Source organism: Alligator sinensis, unplaced genomic scaffold (assembly GCF_000455745.1).
Source record: "Alligator sinensis unplaced genomic scaffold, ASM45574v1 scaffold601_1, whole genome shotgun sequence".
Classification (NCBI taxonomy): domain Eukaryota; kingdom Metazoa; phylum Chordata; order Crocodylia; family Alligatoridae; genus Alligator; species Alligator sinensis.
The window spans coordinates 4138327-4166046 of record NW_005841905.1 but is presented as its reverse complement, the minus strand read 5'-3'; the positions used below and the strand labels follow the sequence as shown (position 1 = coordinate 4166046).

General features: G+C 39.3%; 1 protein-coding gene across 5 annotated transcripts in view; it reads right to left on the bottom strand.

Annotated features, from left to right (window-relative positions):
• Nucleotides 1-25915, bottom strand: part of WDR60 (WD repeat domain 60) — a 42216-nt gene extending 16301 nt beyond the window's left edge. For 2 of the 5 annotated variants that reach the window (XM_006018552.3, XM_014517385.2), the window contains exons 1-13: nt 25818-25915; nt 20840-20893; nt 19708-20131; nt 18554-18609; nt 17520-17849; nt 13670-13737; nt 12544-12601; nt 7873-7947; nt 6972-7173; nt 5160-5262; nt 1784-1913; nt 1471-1582; nt 1120-1214 (exon numbers count right to left, since the gene is read on the bottom strand). In XM_006018552.3, the coding sequence (XP_006018614.1) occupies nt 1120-1214; nt 1471-1582; nt 1784-1913; nt 5160-5262; nt 6972-7173; nt 7873-7947; nt 12544-12601; nt 13670-13737; nt 17520-17849; nt 18554-18609; nt 19708-20131; nt 20840-20893; nt 25818-25832 (1722 nt within the window). In that variant the 5' untranslated portion in view covers nt 25833-25915. Of the gene's footprint in view, nt 1-1119; nt 1215-1470; nt 1583-1783; nt 1914-5159; nt 5263-6971; nt 7174-7872; nt 7948-12543; nt 12602-13669; nt 13738-17519; nt 17850-18553; nt 18610-19707; nt 20132-20839; nt 20894-25252; nt 25282-25817 lie in introns of those variants that run through there. The other 3 variants (XM_025197790.1, XM_025197788.1, XM_025197789.1) reach the window with 3 other exon arrangements.
• Between the last annotated feature and the right edge of the window lie 1805 nt (nt 25916-27720).

The following is a 27720-nucleotide window of genomic DNA, read 5'->3' as shown; positions in this document are numbered from 1 at the left end:
AGTTGGAGTACTGCGTCCAGTACTGGGCGCCGCACTTCAAAAGGTATGTGGCCAGCCTGGAGAGGGTTCAGAGGAGGGCCACTCACTTGGTGAGAGGGCAGCAGGACAGGCCCTATGAGGAGAGACTGAAGGACCTGAGCCCGTTCAGCCTCAGCAAGAGGAGGCTGAAGGGAGACCTAGTGGCTGCCTACAAGCTCATCAGGGGAGATCAACATCAAATAGGTAGAGCCCTTTTCTCCCCAGCACCACCTGGGGTGACAAGGAACAATGGTAACAAGCTGATGGAGAACAGGTTTAGGTTAGAGATCAGAAGGCAATATTTTACAGTTAGGGTGGCCAAAATCTGGAACCAACTTCCCAGGGAAGTGTCCTCGCCCCTACCTTGGGCAAATTCAAGAGGAGGTTGGATGATCACCTGTCTGGGGTCTTGTGAACCCAGCATTCATTCCTGCCTGTGGCAGGGGGTCAGGCGAGATGATCTGTTCAGGTTCCTCCTGACCCTAGCTACTATGAAACTATTATGAGATGACCCTTTTTATAGCAAAAATTCATTATATATAAGGTAAATTCACTCTTATGCGATCGGTGTGGTGGAAGCCCAGTCAACTGCTTTGTGTGGTGCATTGTGGGAGTGATGCACACCAAAATATAGTCTGCTGTGTGGATCTGTGCTCCTCACTCTTTGTCTGCGACACGTGTTTCTGTAGTTGCCATCCCTATTATGGCTTCTAAGCGTACTACTACCTTATCTCCTACCCTTCCTCCTGCTCCATCAATGAAGCGCAAGACAACTCCACTAACACTGGAGGCAAAATTGGAGACCCTTCACCACTGTGTGCTTGTGTACGGTCTGTTGTTGGTGAGTATCAAAATTGTCCTGTAAAAGTGGTAGAAATGGGTCTGGAGGGCAGTATAGTCGAGGTTTTGGAACATATCTCTATTTGTTACACTGTAAAGTGGGTTGCCTTTATGCGAATTCTAGTTAAGTGCTGTTTTCCAGGAACTTGTGTATAGCCTAATGCAAGGGAAACTTGTATAGCTAGAAAGGACAAGTATTGTAAAGTGATCTGTTATATATTTTATACACACTCTGCAAGCATATTCATCACAGAAATGTACCTGACAAGCAGAACGGAGAAAGTTTGCTAATCTCTGTGAATCAATTTTAGGTGTTAAACCAACATCCACAGACACATCACTGTTGCTTCTGGGCCCTATAAAAAGACACAAGACTTCAAACAAGGACTAAAGTATAAAATCAATAACCAAAGATAGCCAGAGGATCCATGAAAGGATGACAGTAGACAACACTGCTTCATCAGTACAATGACAGAGGAAAGAGAAGCTCCTGGAGGCTGACCTCTTTCCAGTCAAAGCAGGTCCAAAAGGGGGAAAATTCTAGCACCTGTTCCACTTCAGATTCAATAGGACAAGGAAGTAGTTTAAGTATTTAAGGCCAGGGGTACTAACCTCCAGATACAATGGCACTTGCTCCTGGATGCTGTGTCCATTTTTCTAGAGTCTCTGTCTCATCAGTCTGAATGTCTCTCTCAAGATTATCCTCATTGCATTGAACATATGCCTAAAATAAAGATCAGAAGTCAAAGGTCTGCCTGAGCTTTCATGGTATACCAAGCTAATGCAATTAATGCATGCCAGTTCTGTTTGCACATGCTGTCGGTTGCATAATGATATGGCCAACATCACAGCTGGACACCTTTGGCCCCCCGGTCGAAATAACTGGCTTTTAATCTTCATACGGTCTTCTAAGTCAGGTACTTACCTGTTTGGTGTTTCTTTTGCCAAAGTTCCTGATGTACATTTCATATTCATTCATTGGAGGCAAATCGAGTAAAGAAAAGCTGACTGAGAAGTCCAGATCAATTAGTCGGAGTAGTTCTGAACTACGTGTCCTTTAAAATGAATTAAGATGAATGAAAAAAACCCAGAAAAATAGTTAAGGTTTAAAGTTCATGCACATGGTATTTTTAAATAGCCTTACAGAATATTGTACTGCAGAGCTAGCAATCTGTTGAGGCCTCCAACATTAGTATTTATTAAGGCATTCATAGGAGAAATATTTATACTAGAATTTCAGTTAATTGTGGCAAGAGGAAAAGAACTGTAGTTGAAATTCAAGACTTGTTTGCAAACCCAGGGAAAATGTGTTATTACAGTTTAATGGGCCAATTGTACAAAACAAGCTTTCAGCTGACCCATCTTCAGGTCTAGTATCTCCCCCAACTATACTGTTTAATAAAAACATCTCCAAAATATCACTGCCAGAGCTTTTACTCTTTTAATGACAACGGTCAGCAGATGTTGCTGAATATAAAAAGATGGCTGAATCTCATTGGGCAAATCTACAAGACTTTCAAAATTATGGAGGAGGCTGAGGCCCATATTTCTGCACTGGGAAATTCTGCAGTAACTGGTAACTCCATTTCAAATCAGCAAATGCAGAGAATAAAAATTCAGTCATTGAGGGGACTTGCAGGATAGATTAAGATGTAACAATTTGGGCTTGACTGGCTTTCTGAAGGACTTTTGGAAAACATAGATCTATTTAATTAAAACAATTTTTGTCTGAATTATTAAAACTCCTATTTGTAACTGATCTTGAAAGAGTGGGAGAGGACACTGTTCTTTAAACCCTAAGTTTCCAGCACTTGCAAAACTGAGATTTCACATAATTAATATTTTAAACCGTGACACCAGAGAGAGGATCCTACATTTGGCATGAGAATTGAAAAAAGCAGACTGGAGAAATAATAGAAGTAGCTAAGAGGAAAATTACCAAGGATAAAAAGGACCTGTATATTACACTTCATTTTCAGAAGAAGGCCAAGTACTTGGTTTTGCCATTGCAGGAGAAACTGAAAATTGTGATTCTCTCAGTGTTCTTGTAGTTTCATCTGGGTAACACACACTGCTATATGGAGACTGACCTTTTTAACTGTGAAAGACACTGGGTGTGTCTACACATTCATTAATGCGCTGTAGTTTCATTAATGTGCCATAGTTACTGCTGTAGTCTCATTAATGGACAGGTGGTCCAAGGGGGCTATGCCCCCCTGCTGCTGACATAGCCGGGGTAAGGAGGCACGGGACAGTGCCGCTGCACTGCCTCAGACAAGTGGCGCGTAGTGGGGGAAGCCGCTCCAGCCTCCCTGCGCCTCCCGACCAAGCCATGGCTTCACCCCACCCTGCCCCGGCTGGGTGAGCAGCAGCAGGGCTTGGGGGTGGGTACTTGCACCAGGATCGGGGTGGGGCTAGCGGCAGGGGCTATGGGGAATTTTAAGGTGGCTGCAGCCCCCCATAGTCCCTGCTCCACTGCACTCTGCGGGACGGGCGGAGCCAGGGCTGTGCTCTGGGCTGGGGCTAGCCATCTGGAGTGCAGCCCTGGCTCTACCCACCCCATAAAGCACAGCCCAGTAGCAGGCAGCTGGGGTAGCTTCCCGGACCACAGTCTGGCCCAGCCTGCCCCACCCCGATCTGGGGGCACACACCTGCTTCCATGGCCTCCCAGAGCGGCAGCAAGAGCTGCTGGAGGAGCCACCAGAAGAGCAGCAACCAGACTGGCGATGCACAGCAGCGAGCAGTGGCAGGAGTCCCCCTCCCCCCTGCCCCAGCCCCAATTCCCTCCTCGCTGTGGGGGCATTGATCTGCTCTCCCTCTCCATCCACCACAACAGACTTATCAGCTGGAGGTAGCTGTGTCCAGCGTCGTCAAGGACTTCTGCCTGTATAGTCTACGGATAAATCTCCGAATCTCTCCAAATCTATTTGGAGGCTTCCAAATCAATTCGGACCTTTTAATGGGTCTCCAGATTCTATTTGGATTCAGAGATTCAGCCACTAAATCAGACCAAATCTCCTAATCAAATTGGCTACCGAAGCTTTGCATGGCCCTTTTCAGACTCAAGGAACCCCTCAGAAAATGACAGTCTTAGCTTTAACTCAGTATTTTGAAGAAAGAAAAATAACAGAGCAATGTTTCTGTTGCAAAGAACTCAGGAAGAACACCACGGCAGAATTTTTTTTTGAAACAATGGCTTCCTATTTGAAATCTCTGGGTTTATCTTGTGAATCATGTATAGATGTCTGCACATGGAACAATGTTAATATTGTGCAGCTCTCTGCATCGCCCTTAAAATAATCTCCCAGCCTCCTAGTTGAGAAGCACTGCGCTACAGGCTATTCAATTGGGTGAAACTCCAGAATTTATATTCCTCAATACCTACGCTATGAAAGGGAATATAATAACCCTAAGAAATGTTGTGTGAAATGACAAATATGTGTTTCACAATTCTGGAAGAGAGTATGCTTTGCAATAAAGTGTAGTAATCTATACAACTTTAGTATGTAATTACAGATCAATCTGGATCCAGCACTGTAATTGTAAAATCTTCTGGAACACTTTCCCCTGCACCCCTTCAGAACTTTGCCAAGCCTCCTGGGACCCTAAGCAGTATGATATACATTTTTATTAAAGAAAAAAGTCACTGGCTAAAGGTTTAACCATTGATATACCTGCCAAGCAAAGGAACCAACTATCATCTAAAATTAAAAATAAGCTTCTCTTGATGTGTGCCTCTGATTTGACTGGAAAATTATTAGGAATATTTGAACCCATTTAAAATTATTTCATTCTGGCACTGTAGTAGCAATGGATATTGGCTCTGTAAGGAAGTGGTTACCAATTTGGTTTACATGCTATGGATTTCATAGCTCAAATATTTTATTCTGGAAGATGATCAACAGTAAAATTAATCTTTTTATGTCATCTGACATAATACTGAAAGAAGAATGCGGTATTTTAGGACTAGTACTACCTTATGGAATACTGATTATTCCAAGAAGCTGTTATTAGAGACAGCCATAATAGAGACTAAAAGACTCATTATTCAGTAGTGGAAACCAGGATCCAGTTCAGAGGTGGTATACAGAATTACATATAGATTGGCTACATTGGCATAAATAATAAATCCATAATAAAACTGAAGTATGAGCAAACTGCATAGAAATAGCAAAATATGGTTGGTGGGACAAACAAATTATTTATATCATAATGTATTTCAAACATTATAAAAAGAATTTACAGTTTAGGTTGTGAGTTATTTAACAAGTTTATGCAATCAATTCTTTAATGACACTTACTTCTGCTTACTGGCTGTGTTTCGGTTACTTTGTCGTTGGTTTGCCAGTTCAAAATCCATAAACATTCCACAATGAGAGCCTCTGACAGAAGAATCTGGCCTTTCTATGTAGTATTGTAAAGCTTTATTAGTGTATTAAGTCAAATATAAAAATGCCAAATAAAAGCAAGTATGAAGATCAACAAAACTGTCATGCTGCAATGGACAAGTTCAGCGGACCTTGTGGGACAGATGGATGATGCCCAGTCACTCCAGGGGCCAGATGTGGCACTGATCCGGCTGCACAGTGGAAAGGAGACATGGCTTGGCCCCCTGGTCTGACTGTGTGGGGCTTGGGAATTTGGCAACAGGTGGGGGGTGGGTTTCCACATCTGTCAGCAGCCTTAAATTCTAGTCCCCACCCTTCCTGTTGTGTGGGCTTTGAAAACTCAATTGACTTCTAAGGCAGTTCCTAATCAAGGATAATGATAATTAGCTAGCTCAAAGGAAAGCTACACAGATTCATTAGATAATGTTCGTAAAGTGCTTTTCAAAACTAAAATGCTATTTAAGTGCCAAATACTAGCATCAGGGTGACCTGTAATTTACCAGACGTAAACTAATGGATTCAGAAGATTAAGAAGCAGAGATGACTGTATAATGTACAATAAATAATCTCTCTCATAGAATGTAGCATAACTGGAAACATAAATATGACATTTTAAAATAAATAACTGTTCTGTAGGAGTTTCCAATTAACTCTGCATTTCAGAAAGAAATATAGGAAACCTGCAATATATAAATTCATATATAGAAAGCTTTAAAAAATGTCCACTCTTATCTGAATCTACACTGCAAAACTTAACATACAGACTTCCACTTTCAGAAGTGGAACAATTAGTTAATTTAAGAAATTAGTTAATTTAAACAATTTAGTAGTAAGAACCTAAGGGCGCCTATACATGTGCAGGGAGGCTGTTCCAATGAGCTGTAATTACAGTGTGATAATTACTACTCTCTTGCAGACTCCAACATCACATGTATCAGCGTCCCCACTCTGAAAAATGGTCGCGGGGGCACTTTAAAGTTAATTTTTCACTTAAAACCAATGCCATTTTTCAGTTCAGGGATGCTGCTACACATGATGCTCCATGTACTTTTAATTAGAGATGCTCTTGGAGCCACTGTAATTAAAGCCCCCCTGACCTAAGCATTTCTATAAATGGCCTAAAAATCTACCACAGCTAAAATTCTTAATCTTCAATCAAAATTGAATTAAAATCTCCTGATGACATACAAGTAAAAAAAATTCCAATTTTTTCTTCCACAACTGTGTCAGTCCTGAAATTTTAACAAGAGTAAAAATTTATAAAAGCTTTTAGATACAGATCTTGTACATTGATCCATATGGGTATACTGTTCAAAGATAAGTCAGTCTTAGCCAATAGAGTAGATTCAACTATGAATGCCAAAGAAAGTGGATCTACTCAGCAATATGATGTTATTGTTTTATATTATTATTTTACTTTTGATTTTCTCTTTTTTGAACATATCAGATCGTGACAAACAGAGGGCAACATCACAGAAGCAAAAACTTTCAGTTCCCCTGCACTCCAAATGTGGAAACACAGGATATTAAATGATAGTCTACGTTTTCATACTTTACAAAGTAAACCGATATTAATTAGCTACATGACTGTTACAATACTTACACACTTGGGGAAGCCCGTCAATATTTTGCATGTAAGTCAGACCTTTAGAACAAAGAAGTGAACACTAAAGCTGCTATTTATTTAATGGGGAGGAAAAAAAGGATTGATATTCAGTCACGTACCCATGACTGGTTCCCTTTCATCATCTTTTAGGATTTGCTTTGGCAGTAAGGTACCAATTCTCTCATTTTCTGCATTAATTGCTCTTTGAATTTCTTCTATTTCTAATTTTTTGGAAACAGGAATTGCTTGTAGCTGGTGTTCTGCATCTCTGTCCTCACTATCATTGTCTTCATCAATATCATCAAAGTCATCTTCATAATCCTATTAAAATTGTTTTAATAAGTGTTAAACTTTAATAGTATTAAACGTTCAAAATCTAGTTACACTAAAGTCAGTAGTAAAACTGGCTAACTTTAATGGAGTCAATGGATTTCACTGGTAGTAGATGTGTGCTGCACACTGTTATTTTGAACATTTTTTTGGCTAAATTCCAGCATAGAGAGCTCCTTTGCATTTTAGTCCTCTAACCAAATTGCAGGTTCAACAAAGAAATTAATATAATTTTTTATATTAATGACACTATGGCAAGTTATAACAAAATGTCAAATTTATGTTTTCCTCTATGCAACAGAGTATAATGGGACGATACACAAACATTCAAAATATCTACTCAAGAAAAGCAGAATAGCTAGATTCTAGAAAGCTAAAACAGGTGAAATTTAAGAAGCTAAAATACCAACCCTGCTAATGGAAAAGTCAAACTTGGTTACCAGCCTACCCCATCAAAGACCCAATAAATAATATGGTTTACAAGTAAGTTTTTATAAAACTGTTAATTTCCATGGTATTTTCTGTCAAGAAATTTAAAGGTACACTGCCTGTTACTGAAAATGTAAAAGTACACAAAACATGTTCATTCATATTCTGCAATAATTAGGACTAATCATAACAGTGAATGTAATTAATTGCTATACATAGATTTAAAAATTATTACAAACGGACAAACCCAATTATACATACTTCAAAATCATCTTCATAATTTGTTGAATAGTTATAACCTGCTTCTGCATTGCATGTGTTTACTTCTTCAATTTCCTGAAAAAGGAAAATAGAACAGCAAAATAAATTAAGCCGTTCCATAACTTTAGAATATATTTCTTTTTAGTCTGCCAAAACATTAGCAAAATACTGTATCTTCTTGAATAATAGGTTTAAATTGTAAAACTAATGATCCACCAATTCAATTCATAATAAATAGGCATATGCAGCAACGAGTGGTAATTATGAATACTACACAATAAAGGAAAACAAGGTAGAGGTCAATTGAACCATGTCCTATGAAAAACAGCTGCTTTTCCTATTATTTTTTTTAGAAAAGACTAAAAAGTATTAGCTATGCGTATTTTCAATACCCCACCCAAAGTTAATAATGCTTCCACCTAGGTTTTATAACAGAATAAAAGTACTCTACTTTCCAAAGAACTCAACAAAAAACACCCTTATTATGCTTATCATAACTAGACTCAAATTTTATTCGAGTAGTTTAGGTTTAGGATTAACAGCTTTGAACTGGGAAATTAAAGTACTGTGCCATGAATTTAACAGGTGAACTGGAAATCTGCATTCAATAATAACTGCATCTGTCAAAACCAGACTCATCTTTATGTTAGATTTACAGAGAGAATATTTTTATTATTATCAAAATGGCCAAAAATAAATAACTCTGCCTTAGTCCTTAACCCTTGATCCTTCACCCTTTTCAACCAGTCTCACTAAATATTCTTATGAGTCAAAAAGAAAAAGACAGAGTAATCTACTCAATGTTTATACTTTCAGGTTGCACTTCAAAAAGGGATCTTGAAAGAGCATAGGACAGCAATAAAATTAAGAACTTATGCGGAAAAGCCTACTGCCCAAATACAATACTAATAATCAGTTGTTTTACAATTAAGGACAATGAAGCACAAACTACTAGAAAGAATAATGTTGTCACGGTTTCCAAGTTAATGGCACTTCTGACTCCTCACAGATTCAGATTCACATTGTTTATCCCATAGTTATATTTGTTCCAGCTAAAAATATTCCTTTTCTGATCCATACAGGCAAAAATGCAATCTCTAATAAATCCTTAATGACACAGATACTCTTTATATAATTGATACAAGTCTCTGAATATTCCATGTGTACAGAGCATCTGTCACATGTCAACATAATACTCTTTGAATGCTTTTAAAACAACACATCTGTCACAGTATTTTCAATACAGTAAAATCTGAGGTCTGTCAATAGTTGTAAAAAAATAGTAAAAAAATCATCCCATTGTCCAATACAACAGAAAGGTTTATGTCCTTTTTCAATTTACTTGCATCCTAATTATTCTACATAAAAATATTCTGTAGAATTGTATGGGAAAAATGTAGTTTAACTTGCAAGGTAGGCTATGTAATATTTCCATGGTCTTAAGAAATCAAGAGAAAATGAAAAATGTCAACTATCCTTGCATGTTCTTCCTCACTTGTTTGCCTCTCTTTATTGAACTTAGTGTGTGCAGATACTTTTCTTCTTCAATGTACTTTATAGACAGGAAGGTTCTCACAAACCAAGTGAAACCACGCAGCATGTTAAATGGCAACAGGAAAATTGATTCGTCTGCACTGAACAGACATAGTAGGTTCTATTTCTGGATTTTTTGGCAAGTTTCTCTCACAAAATACTATCTTTGTGAGCAAGTTTACATAGTTGAATGAACCTTTTAATTTTTTTTTTACTTCCTTCAATGTCTTATGACCTGACTTTATTGAAAAAATGATTACCTATTTGTTCTAAAACTTATATTTAAACCAGATCTGCATTCACTAATCTACTAAAAGCCCCTTAAAAAGATCAGGTACATTAAATAGCCCTGCTTATAACTTTTCTGTTTGAATTACATTATCATCATTCTTTACTTCATTAGATAACAATAGATGTGTTCTAGATCCACAGAAGTCAACCAGTCAGATCAGGTCAGATCTGTATGACTGAAGACTAAATAGTGTAAGTGGCTTCTGCTGGTGGGTTTTACTCCCTGAGGAGCACTCCCAAATAAAACAATCTTTAGGTGACCAACAGTCATTTGGGAGAATAGCCAGTTCTCCCGAAGACAACAGTCTTTAGGTGACCAACAAGCAAACAAATAAAGAACTAAACCTTTCTGCCCTGTTCCAGGCACTAGGAGGGGAGCTCTTGGGCTACAGCTAGGGACCTACCAAAATTGTGATTGCATGATTTTCACAGAAACGACAATTACAGGCAGGCTCTGCGAGAAAATGTGGCCTTCATGATATTAGCAGGCTTGCAGCCAAAAAAAGAAGAAAAAAAGAGAAAAAATTTACCAGCAAGCAGCAAAAATATGCAAGCAGCCCTCACCACCCACCCTCCCTATTCCTCCCCTCAAGATGGCACAGCTTCCCAACTTTTTCTCTGTTTGCTGGTGAGTTTGCTTTGGGTTTTTTAGCAAGCCTGCCAAAAAACGCATAGCATGCTGCTTGGGGATGGTCTGAAACCACAGCTTAATTACCCTGATTAAGACTGGGGAAGCCATGAATTCATGCTTAACACAAGGATTAATGGCTTTCCTGGGCTTAATCAGGATAATTAAGCCATAGTTTCAGGCCATACTGCAATCTACTGGGAGGGGCAGGACTGCCAGGGCCCCTCAGCCAACCAGAAGTGTGGGGGACCCCACAGCATTCAGTCTGTGAAAGTGGCGGTTGCCCTGGAATCTGCCTGCAAAATTGGCTGGTTGCCTCCTTGAGTTCAGTAAACCCCTAGCTATACCCCTAGCACAGCAACCTGATCCCTTCTTGTAGCAAGCAGTTCTGCTCACAGGTTGCTCCCTCCTCCTTTGCTTATTCTTCTGGGAGTTTAAGATTCCTAGTGGGACACTCACTTCCTACTCAAATGCTCTGCTGCAGGGCTCTCTCAACAGGGCTGACTGTTCCCTCTAAAGGGAATAGAAAGCCCCGTTACAAATAGAAAATATATACTTATATTTAAGAATAGGAAAAGAAAGCAACCCAGGTAATAATTCTACTGGTACGGTCTAAGTAACATGCAAGCATTCAAAACAAATTTTGAAAAAAGAATAATTAAAGATATGGAGACAAATGAAAAGTAGGATAAAATACAGTTCTGGTAAGCTGAAATTAGATCATGACAAACTAACTTTTTTTTGTTAGATAAAGGATTTTCCAAAGAATTTCTAGGACAAGCTGAAAGCTGATAATTTGGCACAACAGAGGAGGAGAAAGACTTCATTACATTAGGATGACTACAACTGATCAATGTGAGGGACCATGTAGAAGTGATCTTGGGACAAATCAGGTGAAGTATTTACAATAGGGGTAGGGAGATACTGTTAACATTAGACAAGATACTGGTGAGACCTCATCTGGAATAGTGAGTACAGTTCTGGTCAATCATGTTCAAGAAAAAGGAGTTGATCATCCTAGCTATCTTACAGAAAGAGACTAAACCAAATTGGCTTGTTTAGCTTAGCAAGCGGTATCTGACTGAAATATGACTACTGTCATACACATCAGAAGAGGTAAACTTCAGAGAAAGAAAAGCATTATTTAATTTGAAGGACAATGTTGGCAAGATAAGGAAAAGGAAATAAGTTATAATAAATATCTTTCAACTGGAAATTAGAAGATCATCTCTGGCTTTATTAGGAGTAGCCAGAGCAGAAAATTGAACCAGTTTTAAAATAGAGATTGATGCATTTTTTAAAGGAATTATATGACATAATTTCTTAAAATAGGAGAGGGCTAGACTCAATACAATCTTACTACAGTCTTACTAAGTTCAGTAGGGGTCAGAAGTGGAACTACCAGGGTTTGGGCCCTGACCAGCAGCACCAGCTAGGGACCAGGCTGGTTGCAGCAGTGGGGGCAGTCAGACCATCACAGGTGTTGCTTCATCACCTATTTACCCAAAAGTTCTGTGTGTGTAGCTACCAACACAACAATCCACCACAGAATTTTAGATTTATTGGATGAATTAGTGATGTGGTGTCAACATTATATAATTCTTTCCTACATAACTCTGTTTAAAATATACTAAAATGCCGCAAAATTTAAACATTCTGTTTTGGTGACTTAGAAGTTCACAACCTGGGTGAAATAAGCAAACCACTATTTTGGTAGGGGTTTTGGAAAACTGTTAAAATGTATTTTGATCCAGATTGGCCCTACACCTAGTGACAGCCTTCACGCATTTAACTATCTGTCCTCCTCCTTGCACCAACTATGTCACTAGGCATATATGAATTTCACTGAAGATAATATGCCAACTGCAAATTATTTAGCATATATCAGTTGCTTGCTACTACATAAAACTTTCCATTCTTTCTGTAAATAGTTTATATGCTATGTATCATTAGAAACTTCTCCAAATTTGGGGCTTTATTTTTTCCAAGCATAACATTTTGAATGAATGACTACATTAAACCAGTAAGCAAACTGTTAAAAAGTTAATCCATTTTCCTATGTTACATCATGTTTACTTAAGAAACTTTTTAATGGACATACATCTTATCTTTTTCCATTGCACCATCATCTTGAGATAACATCTATAGTCTAGTAACTATGATACTACATAATTCCAGCAAGCGGGGTGCCTTCTAATATTCCGAAATGAATATTTTACCTGTTTTGTATCCTCTTTTTTTCCCTTTGCATAACTCTTTCCTGGATCTTTCACACTCCTAGAAAGAAAAAGAATTTCACTATCAATCTGAACTGAGTCAGAGAAAAATACTACATTGAAGAAAACAGTTCTTTAGTATAAAAAGAAAAAAGCAGTGCTGAAACCTGCCAGTAAACTCATATACTTCCACAAAAAAGCTGCCAGCTACTATATTCTTAGCTTCTTAGTGCAGGCCTCAGATATGGGACAGTAAGCCTATAGCCAAGTGATTAATCAGTTGAGGATTGCATAATCGCTCCCCAAATATACTGCCAGACAGGTCCTATTACAATTCTTGAACAGAAATTATAGGGAAAATGAAGGAGAAAAATTAATCCTGGACATGTATTTATTATTACTAATACTACTGACATATGATTGATTTAGCATAATGTATTCTTATGCAGAAAATCAGAGATTTACAATACCAACCAGGTCTTTTATTTTGAAATTAGGAGAAGTATGAAGACCGCACAATCAGCCCTTGAAAATGAGAAGAAAACCAACAAACTTGGTTGGTTTCTGTCAGCCCATCTTACTATCTTGCAAGTTGAGTTTATGAATTTCAAACACAGCCTGCTTCAGACAAAGTAGCAGAACAGTTGTTGAGACTGTTTTACAGAGAAGGCTGAAGGCATGACAAAAAAGAGTGGAAGTAAATAAGTGGGATTTATTCTTACACTCTAGGAAAGAGAAACCCCTTTCATTTTAAGGTCTTTAAAGTATTTAAAATGAGAAATGAAAATTACTTGCCTACAGTTCTGCTTCTCTGAAGATAACACTCTGTGAAGTTTCCTTACTTTACTTTGTAAAGCAAGTACTAAATGACTGCACAGTGCCAACTGCGCAGTGGTGTGCATGTGTGAACATGCCCCATAAGGCATAATAGGTAGTTTCTTAAATAACCTTAATGTTGTAAAAATGCTTACAAAAAGACCCTAGTATGCTTCATAGATATGCTGCAGTGAAAACTGCTGCTGGATACTGACATTTAAAAATAATGTCCATGGTGGTGATTTTATTTGTGACTTTTATATGAGTGACATGTATTGTATACTGTGTGATGATTTTAAACATCCAAAAGTACCTTTTGTGCTGGTAGCTGATTTCTATATCTTGTCTTGGGCTCTGTCCTTGGTTTTTGTGCTCACTGTTCTGTAAAAAATTGAAAGAAAAGTTCAATTCATAGTATTCCGATTGTAAGAAATCCAGTGAAAAAAATGTATATGAGCTATTATAACCCTTTTATAGAATGAAAAGGGTGCTGCAAAAATCCTTCATTTCATAAACAACCCATAGGGCATACTGTTTTAGTCTTGTTATGCTCCACTGCTTGTAAAAGAAACTACCGCATATGAATTGTGTTGGACTAAGGCCCTTTTGAAAGGAAAGTAATTTCATTAAGCAAAGGAAATAGCAGAAACATCAATAAAGCAAATGTTGAATATGTAGCTTGTAGACTTGTACTGAAAAGGCTGAACATTTGCTTGATCCTTATGGCTAATGCTTGAGCCCTGCTGCATTTCTATATAAATGAAGGAAAGGGGCATAGGAGCTGCTGCTTTTGTGCAACAGGTAGGCTGAATCACTTAGAATACATAACAGCCTGAGTGAAACCTGTCCGACTTTTAAGGAGATCAGCTCCTCAGAGCATTAGCACATATACTGTGGTCTGTAGCATGTACTCAGTGGAAGCTGGCAGTACTCTTCTTCATAGGGACAGAAGAGTTCATTCCACTGTACATGCCACTGGTTCATTTTGAGGAATTTTGTCCCTGTCAGTTGGATCTTTACAGCACAGAGTTAGTTATTGCCACTGCCTTTTATGATGCTTTGGCCACTTAGGCCTTTCCTCCTGAATACTTGGAGCTTGTCTACATTTGGAAATTTACCAAAAAAGTTATTCTAGAATAATGTATTCCACAGTAGGTATAAAATATAAGTATAAAATAAAATATAAACAAATATTATATATATTTATATTAAAAATACAGAAAGTTATGAAAAATCACATAGATGCTTTTATTCCAGAACAAGAATTCCATTTCCTCGATTTAGCTTAAACTACTTTGGAAATGGATTAAACTAGCTAAATGAATTAAAACTAAATTAATGGATTAAATTAACAGAGAAAGACATGCTTATTCAGGACTAAAATTGTCCATGCAAAGGTTCACATATCCTAGAATTACTACATTAGTAAATTTCCAAGGGAATACAAACCTTGCATGAATTGCAGGTAGTAGGCCTGTCTTCACAGCTAAAGAAAAAATGTTATAAGGGAACCTGGTATTGACTGATATTTTTAGGCTGTCTAACATTTTCTATTAAAAAAAGATTCATCCAACCTTTTCTTTGAGAAGCTTATACACCATTTTTTACAAAAGAACTGCAATATTCAGCAAGCGTAATACATAAGCGGTTATTTGTCCCACAAAATTTGATTTAGATGTCGCCTGTTACATATTGTAATTCCCATCTTTCTATTCTTGTAGAATAATATTGACAAAAATCACTCGCACTAACAAACGTTGGCTTGAAATGCATACAATCCCTGGAACAAGCTACTACAGCAGTTTGAATATGATTGGATTGGGGAGAAAGGCTGTGTTGCCCAAAAACCTCTAGATCTAGTTCATTATACCTTCAGCCAAAGGCACAATATGGATCAGGAGTTGCACCCCAAAACTTGTGCATGAGAGAAAGAGAGCTGTTTACTCCTTTCCTGGGGACAACAAACGACTCATAAAAGGTGAGATTTACAAGAAGCCTAAGAGAATTATTGTCCATCCCCATGGAAATAAAAAGGGCTGCTGTGTTATAGTCAACCGTCGATCCTCTGGATCATGGTGTACCCATAAGAAGTCCAGTCAGATGCCTGATGAGTCCATTTGTGGTGGACAAGCCCAATTTGACAGCAACACAGCTTGTTATAAATCCATGTGTTGTCTGAGTTGGATTCCAAGTTTACAGCACGTTGATTTCTTCTTTCTCACTTTGCTTCCATCCTCTGGATCAAAGTAACTTCAGATTGTGCTGCACCCAGTGGCAGGTGTTCCCACTAGATCAGATGGGATTGTGTGTGCTCCTCCCAGCTTTCTATGTGGATGTTGAATGATTTCACATCATTTTTACATGTCATAGTACTGCCATAGAGGGCGACCCCACTTTCTAGAGTCATCTTAGAATCTTGCTGTACAAAATATTCTTGGGGAAATGGTCTCCTCTCATTCTCCTGGCATGACTGAGCCATCGCAACCTCCTCTTCTTGATAGTGGTTTCTAGGTGTGTCAGTCCTATTCGCTCCAGCACCCATGTTTGGTATTTTGTCCTCCCACTTTATTTTCAGGATCTTACACAGTCACTCATGTAGAAGCTGTTCAATCCCTTGATGTGCCTAGAACACGTAGTTCACATTTCTGAACCATAAAGCAGGGATGAAAGCATGGAAGTCTTTTAGATTTGCATCTTCACCTTAGTAGATAGTTTGTTATTATTCTATGCACATATCTGTAATAGTCCAGAATTCTTAGCTGCTTTTTCAATTCTGTTAGTCTGTTCAGTCTAAAAGTGAAGATTCCCGATGACCATCAAACCCAAGTAACAAAAGCTGTTGACAGTACCAAGAGATTTGCCCTCCAGAATGATGTCATGTATTGGTTCTTCAGCCCCTTGGTATGTGACCACAGTCTTCTTGAGACTAACTGTCAACCCAAAACGCTTGCATGACTCAGAAAATCTGCCCAAGAGATTTTGCAGGGAAGAGTCACTGTGGGCAACCAAGGCCACACCATCTGCAAACACATCTATTTTTTTCTGGACAATTTACTAGTATTCTGAAGGAGAGATTAAGTAAAAAATTCATGGTCACAGTACAAGAACTGCCAGACACTGAATTCAAAGCTACATTCATTCTAGAATGCGTAAGTATATAACATCAGATGTGATTTTTAGAATAGTGGGACTCAACCTTTTGGCCCCATAGGCCAGATGAGGCACATGGTGCCTGTCTGCAGACTGAATCAGACCCCTCCTGCTGGGATTAGGTCCTGGGGCCTTGTGCCATCCCTGCCTGCTGAGATTGGACCCCAGACACATCTGCCACCCCGGCCAGCCTTGTGTGCCAGGGCTATGCTTCGGGTCCCCTTATTATGCCCAAGTGCCAGGATCAGGTCCCCCATCATCCTGCATGCCTGATCTGGCATGCAGGGCCATGGCCTAGGCTCTCCATATACTTGTGATGATGACATGGCACCACAAGCTGGATCTGGCCTGCGGTCCAGGCATTAAGCACCCTATTTTAGAATGTAAGAATTTAAGAAGCCCCATGCTGAGTCAGACCAATGGTCTATCTAGCCCACTATCCTTTCACTGACAGTGGCAGTAGCAGATGCTTTAGAGAGAACTGAACAAGTTATATCTAGAGTGCCCACTAACTTAGCTCTGTAAGATCTTTCTGCAGCTCTTCTCCATCAGCTTGGAATTTGACTATCTGGAATAATGTAGTATCATTCCCAAATTTAGAGATTTCACTGTACACCCCCATTTCTAGGTCATTAATGAAAATGTTGAACAAAACTGTGCCCAGCACAGATCATTGTGGTACCCACTTTTAACTTCTTTCCTTCCTGAAATTGTGACCATTAGACTCTACTCTTTGTTTCCGATCTTTCAACCAGTTCTTGAGCCACAAAACAACCTTTTCCTCTAATCCTCTGGCAACTCGGGTGTTGTAAAAGGCTTTGGTGATGGACCTTGTCAAAAACTTCAGGAAACAGCAAGATATGTAGTCTCATGAAGCAAAGATTCAGTGAAAATTTACCATTTGAGGCATTATCTCTTCATGTTCACATTACCAAAAATTAACATCTACTTCTATTTTAATAAAGTATCATCATGACAGAGTTACAAAGTATCAAAACTTCACAAACACTAACCTTAAGATCTCTCTTCTTTCTTTCACTTTCCTCTCCTAGCCTTCTTTCACTGTTCTCCCTTGGTTGGCTTTCTCTACTTTCACGGTAATATCCTTCTTGATGTCTCTTTGCTTCATGTTTTTCTTCCACATGCTTTTCGAAGGACTTATGACTTGTGTCTTTTGAATGTCTTTCTCTTCCTGCCTTAACTGAATGTTCATGTTCTCTTTTTTCTCTGTGCCTCCTCTCCCTGTCTTTATTCAGTTCTTGATCTTTATGTGACATATGCCTACGTTCGCCTTCATCTCTATATGTTAAATATTTGTCAAGAGCATCTTTGCTGCTGCTATTCTGGAAAAAAAAATATAAATTAGAATTCTTGGAAGATTTGTAATTAAAATAAGAGAAGTACTGTAATTCTATAATTCTAGAAGTTAGGAATGGATAGATCTTCCAGAAAAGCACTTTCTGAACAATATATTAAGCATTGTGTCCAATCACGTTTCACATTACAATAGAACTGGGGCTTCCAATACTACTTCTAAGAAACTGCATATCTCATTATAACTATAAGATCCTGTTTAGATTATGAATTCTTTACAAATAATTTTTACTCTTTGATTTGTTGTGCATGAATTCTGTAATCAAATAGGATATATACCTATAATACTTTATAAAAATAAAGACCGAAATAACAGGTAAAACCTTTAATGTGTATTTGTTAGGATGATGCTATACACAAATAAACTAGAGCAGTTTGCTTTCTGATTGTGTTTAAAGCAAAATGACTCCCTGAAGATTATTTATGAAAATACCTAAAACAAATCAAATTTAAAATGTTTTATTTATGAAATTACAGGATGCTCCTTCTTTAATAAATGCAGTTAAGGAATTATTCAAATAAATACTTGTAAACAACAAACAATATGTAAGAACCTACTATACACATATATTTTGGATTAGTCAGGTGCTGGAGACTTCTTGATTTCCAGTCTGTTATCTTTCACCATTATCTCATGCCATTACAAAATACTTCATTTCTTTGCTCAGTTTACCTTTCTTTCTGTATGACTTCTTTCTTTCTCTTCATCTCTTGCTTTTGTGTTTTCTTCTAAAATATTTTAAATATGAAATTAAAAACATATTTTGTTAGTAACATTCAAGGCCCTAAGTATGCTACATAACAACTTAGACCTCATATTGAAAGCTTATTCTACAGTTCATTGACACAGATGATAATGTAAATAGAACTCCTACCTTCCTTTCAGTAGAATGTATAAACGTAAAATGAAGTTCACATCTATCACCTTCTTAAGGTTTGAATTTATTACTAGCAAAGAATAAAACAACATATATTGCCGCCTAAATTTTCTCCCTGGGGTTGGCTGTTCCTAGGGTTTTTCCTGAAAGATCTCTCTGCTCTTGTGAGAGGCTTTATTTCCTACCGAAATCAAGGATACCTCCACCTGTCAGTCATCAATAAGTAGGAACTTACAGAAATTGTGAAATCCAGAACTGACTGTTTTGCAGGCAATGTCCATGAAATCCACAGGAAGAATAATAATTAAAAAAAAAAACTCTAATGAAAATAAAATGCTGGCTCCCCAGAGAGAGACAGCAGTCCTCATGGCACTGCAACCCAGCTACGCAATCTGACCGAGGTGGGGCGGGGGGACGGGACACGACTGCCCATGTGAAGGGCAGCCCAAGATGAACAACCCTCAGCCATTCAGCAGTGAGGGGTGGGGCTGTATGATGGACAGCCCTTGCAGCTGATCATCAGCAAGGGGTGGGGTGAGAGGCATGGGGGTCTCGTTGCAATCAGCCCATGAAAATGGTGGCTGGCCCTGCACTCTCCTTGAGAAATTGGCCATCTGACTCCTTGTGTTAATTAGACCCCTATCAATAAGCATGCTGTTACTTCATGTAGGCAGGGCTCAGGTACCTAATGGAAATGTCCCATGTATTGCCATGATTTAGTCTGCCATTCAATTAATTACCAAAAATTGTTATTGTCCATACTACCTTCAGTAACTCAGTGAGAGGAAAACTTTTAGGTTATAATCAGCCTGGAAAATCTTCAATTTTTATTTTTAAAGGTACATATGATAGGTACCCAAAGTCCATTGTCTTTATGTTCTCAGCCCATTTTTATCTATAAACACAAGTGAAATACTTCAAAATATATAAAGCAAAGCAAGCCACATACCTAAATGATCCTTGCTCCCTCTCCTTCTGTGATGGCTCTTTTCCCTTCCTTCCCTCTGGTCACTCTGTATAAGCATTTGCTTCAAATGATCCCGTTTTTGTTTTCTTTGTGCTTCCTTATCACTCTCCTTTTCTTTTTCTCTTCTTGTACTATATTTTTCCTTCTCTGCATCTTTATCTTTAACTTTCTCTCTCTCTCGTTCTCTGTGATGATCTTTTCCCCTTTCTCTCTCCCGCAATTTTTCCCTATCTCTTTCACTAGATTTAAATCTTTCTCTTTCTCCCGTCCTTTCTTTGGTCTTTCCTCGGTCTTTGTCTTGATCTCTGTATCCTTTGTAATCAACTGTGTCATGAATCTCTCTCTCTCTTTGCAATTTTTTTTCTTTGTGTTTTTTGTTTTCAGACTGACTATCTGATTGTGATACCTAAAGATTAAAAACAAAAATTAATGCATATTTTTAATTTAGTAACTCTGTTCCTATGGCTTTCTGCACCCCAAAAGATGCACAGATTTTGGAAAGAAAAATGTTGACCAACAGCCATCATGGAATATTCTTTTATTTTAATAAGTAAATTGTAAGCGATTAAGTGGCAAAACTCTCATTGACTCCAGTGGGGCTAGAATTTCTGTGCTACCACAATGCAGACACAGGACTCTCTTTTTTAGGCTATATTCATGGACTATACCAACTAAAACCTCTCTCTCACTTGGCTGAAGAGCTCAGTCACCAAACTTTTGCTGGAGGGAAAAAAACCCTAGTACCTAAACATTTAAGCCAACTTCTCCTGCTTGGGCTGACAGTTACTTCCACTGGTGTAAAAGAACCAACTTATTATACAACATTCTACACAATCATAAAAACAAGGATACTAGCTCTTTATAAATAATATAGGTTAGCCCATGCATACAGCCTCCCCATTGGAATTTCTTTCTTAACTAAAAAAGTATGCAGTAAGTTTGCATTAAGTGACTTGTAATTATTAGAAAACGTTTTTTTCTTAAGACATAATCTAACTGAATCTGAATCAAGAGAACTTGTTGTCTTTGCATCTTAAACATATAATTAATTTCACTAAAGGTGGTCCACAAAACATCTAAACTGATCTCACTAATTTATAAAAAAGAAAGTTACCCTAAGATGTTTCTTCAGTTCATCTGATTTCCAGGTATCTTCTTTGGTTCTTCTCTGGAAAAAATAACAACATTAACAAGCTTAAGGAAGACTGAATGATTGAGTTCAGATTCAAAGAAAACCACTTTCTATATTATTAAATAATAAGTTTTCTAACTAATGGCTATTTCCAACCAAAAATTCTTTGTGCCAATTTCAAGACTATAATTTTTTCATGCATAAGGGATTTAACACACAGCACTTTTTGTTAAATTTTTGAGCACTGAAGTATGGGCAACTGTCAATACTCTGGATCATGGTACACATGCAAGAAGTTCAGCTAGGTGTCTGACGAATCCACCCGTGGCCAACAAGCCCAACTCAAGAGCAACACAGTTTGTTACAAATTTTTAACATGTGAGTCACTATATTTTATTTTGACCAGGATAGATTGGATGGGGGTATGGCTTTTTAGCCCACCTTTTCTAGGGCACACCTCAGGCAAGGCAAGCAGGCCACCCCTGAATGGGGCTGCTTGGATGCCTTGGTAGCTGGTTCAGGTTACTTATACCCCTTACAGAGTCCTGTGACCAACACATCAAGACCTTCAATGTGTATACACAGGCAAGGGTATGGAGGAATGGAGGCTGCCCTAAACCTACCAACCCCGCTTTACACCACCAAGACAGAGTCCAAAGGCCATACTGAGTCCAGATGTTCAGTGCCTCAATGGATGTAGCTTCTGCCAGAGAGCAACAGATAGAAGTTAGGCAGTCAGCAGAGGCTCTCAGCAAGAGCATTTTGTCAGAGTGATGTCCCTTAGCCCTAACTTCAACCAAGGAATATCCACATGGCAGTGGGGGCTAGGGTTTTAAGGTGTCCTATACTCACCTACTCTGGAGATTACAATACTAGTATTTTATGGAGCTACCATGCCACGAGCAGCCCCATCATATTGCCACCAGCTGCTCCAGTCAGTTTATGGCCATACCCAGGACCATACCCAGCACTGGAGTACAACAAAATTAAACTTAAATCACAGTGTATTCCAAACAAAATGAACACAGAAGCTGTTACTTGTGGCTGTGTATATGCATTCATTTCTACCAGCAAAAATTTCAGAGAAATTCTTAGAGGTAGAAAACTGTGTGGGAGGTGCATTCCAGACCTGGGCTGGAGAGCTACACTACAGGGGCCAGGGCCACCCCTGCCTTAAGGGAGCCTATTATTTGACAACCTGTCCTCTCCCCTGCCCTGGAAGGGGAGAGGCTGTCAACAGACAGCCCACGAGCTCTTAAATCACCTTGTATGCAGTCCATCTAGACTGCACATGGGGTGACTGAAAGCCGGAGGAGCAGGGAAGAGGGACTAGAAACCTCTGGCTAAGTAGCCTTTTCTCCAACAGGAGGTAAAGTTGCTCTCTCAGGAGTGGAACTGGATACTAGCTCCTTGAGTCAGGACCATGGAGAACCAAGGGAGGTTGAGAGACCATAAGGCTGAGGTCTCAGAGTGGGAAGGAGCAAGGGCTGGTTTCAGGGGTCTCTCCCACAGATTAGACAAAGCTGCAGACAGTTCTGGGGAAGCATGCCCTATAGGGCACTCTGTGACACATTTACACCTTATACTCTAAAATACAGCCTTAAGGACACACATGATCAGATTCAGAATTCTGACAAGGTTAAGACAGAAAAACTAAATGAGAACTAACAAGTAGAAAATTTTGAAAAGAGAAAAACAATAATAATAGTAATAGACCATCACTAAGCAGTACTGTTTACTGAAGTAACATTTATGGAACCAAGAAGTTGCTTGAAAACCACTAAAATGGATCATAACTGTCCTCTAAAATACATTAAAATAAATACTAAAAGACTGAGAAAAACTGATAGAGAAGAACATGTATATTGAACAAAGACTGTAAAAAATTAATTCCAGCATTAACCAATTAAGGGATGGCTTCCTGATTTGAATCATATGCTGTACTAAGGTTCCAATAAGAGATCACTTATGAACATTTTTAAACATCTACAACATGTGCTAATCATGTTTGATAAATTGACAAATTATTCATCATGTATTACATTATTAGTAGAATGAATCATAGATGGTTAAAAGCAACCTATTATATACCAGATTTTATACCCATGTATAACAATTAATTAACCATTTAAAAACATTATTAATTGTCTACTATTTATAGGCTATTTATCACTGAGACTTTAATATAAACTGAAATAATTATTTGGTGCTCTGTGACTGGAATAATATTTCCTAGGTACTAAAAGACTTATTGAAAAACTTGTTTGTTAGCATGCAAGTCCTTTGGAATTCAGCTTTACTTCTTTTATCTTCCTCCACTTATAAACTAGAAAAACACTAAATCATTGTTACAAAAGCTTCCAAGAAAAGTACATGTTGTAAGGACAGCCTAAGAAACCAGCTTCTTCCAGTAAAGGATGATCCACATTTGAGCTTGATTTGGAATCCCTGAGAGTTAGAGTGGATAAAACAAATTAAAAATAAAACCTTTTTTAGGTAGATTGGATTACCTTGATTTAAATTAAATAACACTTTTAAAAATAAACACTTAAACATCATTTGAAATTGAGAGCAGGGGACAGATACTCAGCTGGTATAAAATGCCACAGTTCTACCTAAGAAAATGAAACTATATCAGCAGCCTGTCCCATAACGTATGGCAAAAAAGATAGCTGAGCTGCTACTAACTCAGCTGATCAGATGATTTTGTTACTTTTAACAAGCTAAATTAAAGAGCAGGTTGGAAGAGCAAATAAACCTCTTATTAGAGACAGTACCCAAAAATATGCCAGGAGAAGCTACTACAGTCAAGGAAGCAGGGGGAGATCCTTTGTACTCTATAGGTCGGTTTCCATTTATAATACAGAGAGTCTCAGATGGGAGAATACAAATTGTGCTACCTTTGATTCATTTTAACTGAAACAGTAAGAGGCTCATTTCTTCAATTAAGACACACTGTCCGTTAGCATGACTGCCTCTGGCCCTCTGACAATTGGACTTCTTGTGTGGCACAGTTTCACTTATCAGGATAATTATTGATCATATATGCTAGCTAAGAAGTTGAAGTAATGAAACTATTGCAACACATGAATCACTGTATCAATTTTAATGTGATGTACCTTAAGTGCATGTTAAATAGCATTATTCATGCTCTTGTAATGGCATAGCCAAATCATTACATTCACTATGTAAACCTACATAAGTCTAAATATAGCTAAACAAACTAACTGCGAAGTCTAGAGCTCCCAAAGGTTAACGTGCCAAACTGTGATAAAATTACATGATTATGGCATACAGAGATTTAACTAGTTTTCTAGTGAATGCCAGAGTTTTTCATTTTGGTGTTTTATAACTTTTTCAAATATTGCCATAGTAGTACAATATTAATGATAAGTGTGGGGACTGTAGTCACAAATAATAATGTTTCATTTAGACTCCAAGAAACAGACATGTTTCCCTATTTTCAATAAACTACAGTATCTCATTATCAAAGTCTAGATGTGTGGGCCCAATTCGGTATGTAGGCGAGCCCAACTGGGTCCTGATCCTGCTGCATGGGGCTGGGGCCCGGTCTCACCACATGGCAACAGTCCACCCAGGGACCCAATCCTACCATATGGCAATGGCCTATCCAGGACCCAATCCTGTTGCATGAGGCTCCATGGGGCCTGACTCCTCTGTGCAGGGCCAGCCCAGTTGAAGCTGATCCAGCCACGTGGAGCTTAGAAATTTGGTGGCAGGGGAGCAGTGGCAGCTTTAATTGCTAGCACTCCTGTCACCAATTTACCAGACTTGTGGGGAACCCCATGGACTGGAAGATGTGGCTTGGCAGGCTGAATCTGGCTTGCGGACTAGGGGTTGAGCACCTCTGCAATACAGGAATCATGGTGAGGAAATCATAGAAAAATAGGATTGGAAGGGACCTCAGGAAGTCATCTAATCTAACCCTCTGCTAAAGACAGGACCATCCCAGCCAAGTGTTTAACGTTTTCCAGTAATGGAGATTTTACATCCTCTGCAGGTAATGCATCCTCACAGCTCAACCATCCTCATATAGTTACAAAATGTTTCCTAATATCCTATCTCAATCTCCCTTGTTGCAAATAAGCCCATTACTTCTTGTCCTGCCCCTGGGGACAGAGCAAATAGATGATTACTATTCTCTTTATAAACAACTTTTAAAATGTATATATATTTGGAGACTGTTATCAAATTCTACTCCCCACCCCCAACTTTCTCTTCTCTGGATGAAATACTCCAATTATTCTGCATGTGTCATGCTGTCTAGGCCTCCAATCATGCTCTCTGCCGGACCCTTCACAACTGGTCCATGTCCTTCCTGAACCGCCATGCCCAGTGTCAGACACAGGCCTCCCTGGAGGTGAGCTCCCGCACCTCGTATGTGACACGCTTGCCTGCATGTTGCAGACTCACTGAGAAGGGACCTCCAGGGGTCTGGACCAGTGGTGCTCAACCTTTGTCCTTGGCAGGCCAGTAGGGTTGCCAACTCTGACTGAAGCTATTCTGGGAGATCCACCCCAACCTATTATATTAATTTACTTTCTTAAAATATCCTATTAAAATCTCCCGAACCACTTCCAACGGTCACTGGGCGACTGATGCTGATTCCTGGCCAGTCTGGGAGGGCTGGCGGGTGAGCAGTGCCCAGCCTACCCGCAGCCCTGATCTGGGGCACAGGGAGGCCAACCCAGGTGCAGGCCCCGGGGGCATGGCTCAGCCCTGGCAGAGGGATGCGGCCTGGCCGCGAGGGCTGTGGGAGGGAAGGGTCCGGCCTCACCCCCACGCACCGTGGGGAGAAGGGGGCCCTGCTCTGCCTGTGCTGGGGCGGGAGGTGGTAACAGTCACTGGCACGGGGACCCCAGCTTCGCCCCTCCCAGCCTGCAGCTCGCAGCCCCCGGGGGGCCCGGGCCCCGGCCCGGCCCGGCCCGGCCCCCCTCACCTTGTCGGGCTCCATGACGGGCGGGCCGTAACCACGGCAACTGCGTGCGGGCTGCCTAGCAACGGGCAGCGCAGCCGGCGCAGCCGATCGGCCGAGCGCTCGATCCGCCCCTCAGTTCCGCGCCGCAAAGGATTGTGGGAGGGGTTTTGCGTCCCGGGTGGGGCTGGTGCACAAGATGGTCGTTCGGGAGCGGTAGCGCTGCCCTCTGCTCTGGCCCGGGAGGAGACCCGGGCCAAGGACCTTGTTACACTGCTTTGCTGCCACATTTTCATCCAGCCGGGTGACATGGCTCCACGGGCTGCGCTTTACACCCTTGGATTAATTTAGAAATTCGGAGCCAAGGCAGGGCAATTTGATAGAGACATTTAACTCGATTAGAATAGGCAACCCGGATGGTACACGCTGCCCAAAGGCTGGAGAGAGGCAGTACGTTGGAGTAGTTCAACCCTGTCAGTGCATTTCTCCGACGGTTAAGGAAGACACCAGATGAATTATATGTGTAAGCTAGAACATGTGAAGATAACAACCTTACGGAAAACTTGAACAATATAGTAGCTTTTAAGAATATTGGTTCCCTGAATACACCCCTCTTTTGTTTAGTATAACTATATGTATCGACGCGTGCCTCAGCTTCCAGTACAGTTCAGCTCTAGTTAACGACGACTGACTGTGTTATGTTTTTTCCAAGCACACACGTAAGTCAATGCCATCTTATGGCGGGGATGGAAATCACGAGTATGAGGGTGACACTCCGTGGATTTGGCGTAGGGTGTTTCAAAACCAAAGCTCACACACTAGTCATAAAAAATTCACTAGCAAGTAGGAATGCAAGTCTGGAGATCTCACGTCTGATAGAATTTAAAATCCATTGGATCTGATCTTTAGACATTATAATTGTAATTTAAAATTAATTTTACATTTGCATTGTGGGCAAGTAATACAATGTGTTAGCAGTTTTTACTACTAAATGATGAAAACAAGAATTAATGAGTGTTTTTTAGAACATTTTCCTTATAGGCACTGAAAAGTACAACTAACTTAAATCACTAGTGGGTATAGAAGCATAGTGCCGCTATGAAGAAAATGAAATGGTAACATTAGTAGTGCTAGGATTACATATACATTTTGTATATGTACTAAAAAGAAACTATTAAAGACACCATAACATCTGAATGTGAAGGAAAGATAGGAATCATACTAAGAAACCATAAGGAGCTCTGTAATAAGCTGTAAATAAAACAATACAAAAGTGGAAACAAGGGTAAAAATATATATAGATAAATATAAAGGAGTAGTTCAAGCATATAGGGATAAAAAAAATCAGCAAGGCTGAGGTGCAAAATGAGTTTCAGAGAAGAGAAAAAGTTGTATACATAAACTAGAAGTAAAAGGAAAAGGAAACTGCACATCTATTAACAGGGAAGGAGTAGGAAAGCTGTAATTGATCTTGAGAGGGTTGAAGTATTCAATGCCTTTTTTGCTTTGCTCTTCACAAAGGTTAACTGTAACCACAGACGTACTTAATTCTCACAAGGAGCTAGGAGTGCTGAGTTGAATAAGGAAATAGCAGGTTAAAGAAGTTAGATAATAAAAAAGTATTTAGATAATACAGGTTTATTCAAATTTGTAAAATCTGATTAAATTAACCCTAGAGTGCTTAATGAACCAGCCAAAGTAATCTCTGAAGCTGGTAATTATCTTCCAAACCTCATAGAAGATGTCTGGAGAATGGCAAATGTAGTATCTATCTTGGAAAAAAGAAGTACCCAAGTATTTATAAATCAATTGGCCTAACTTTGTCTCTATTAAATTTCTGGAACAAATTATTAAACAACTGTGATGTCAGGGGCCCTATGGGTGATACGGCTTGCCGGTAATGTAGCCCCTCCCCTTGACTCGCCTG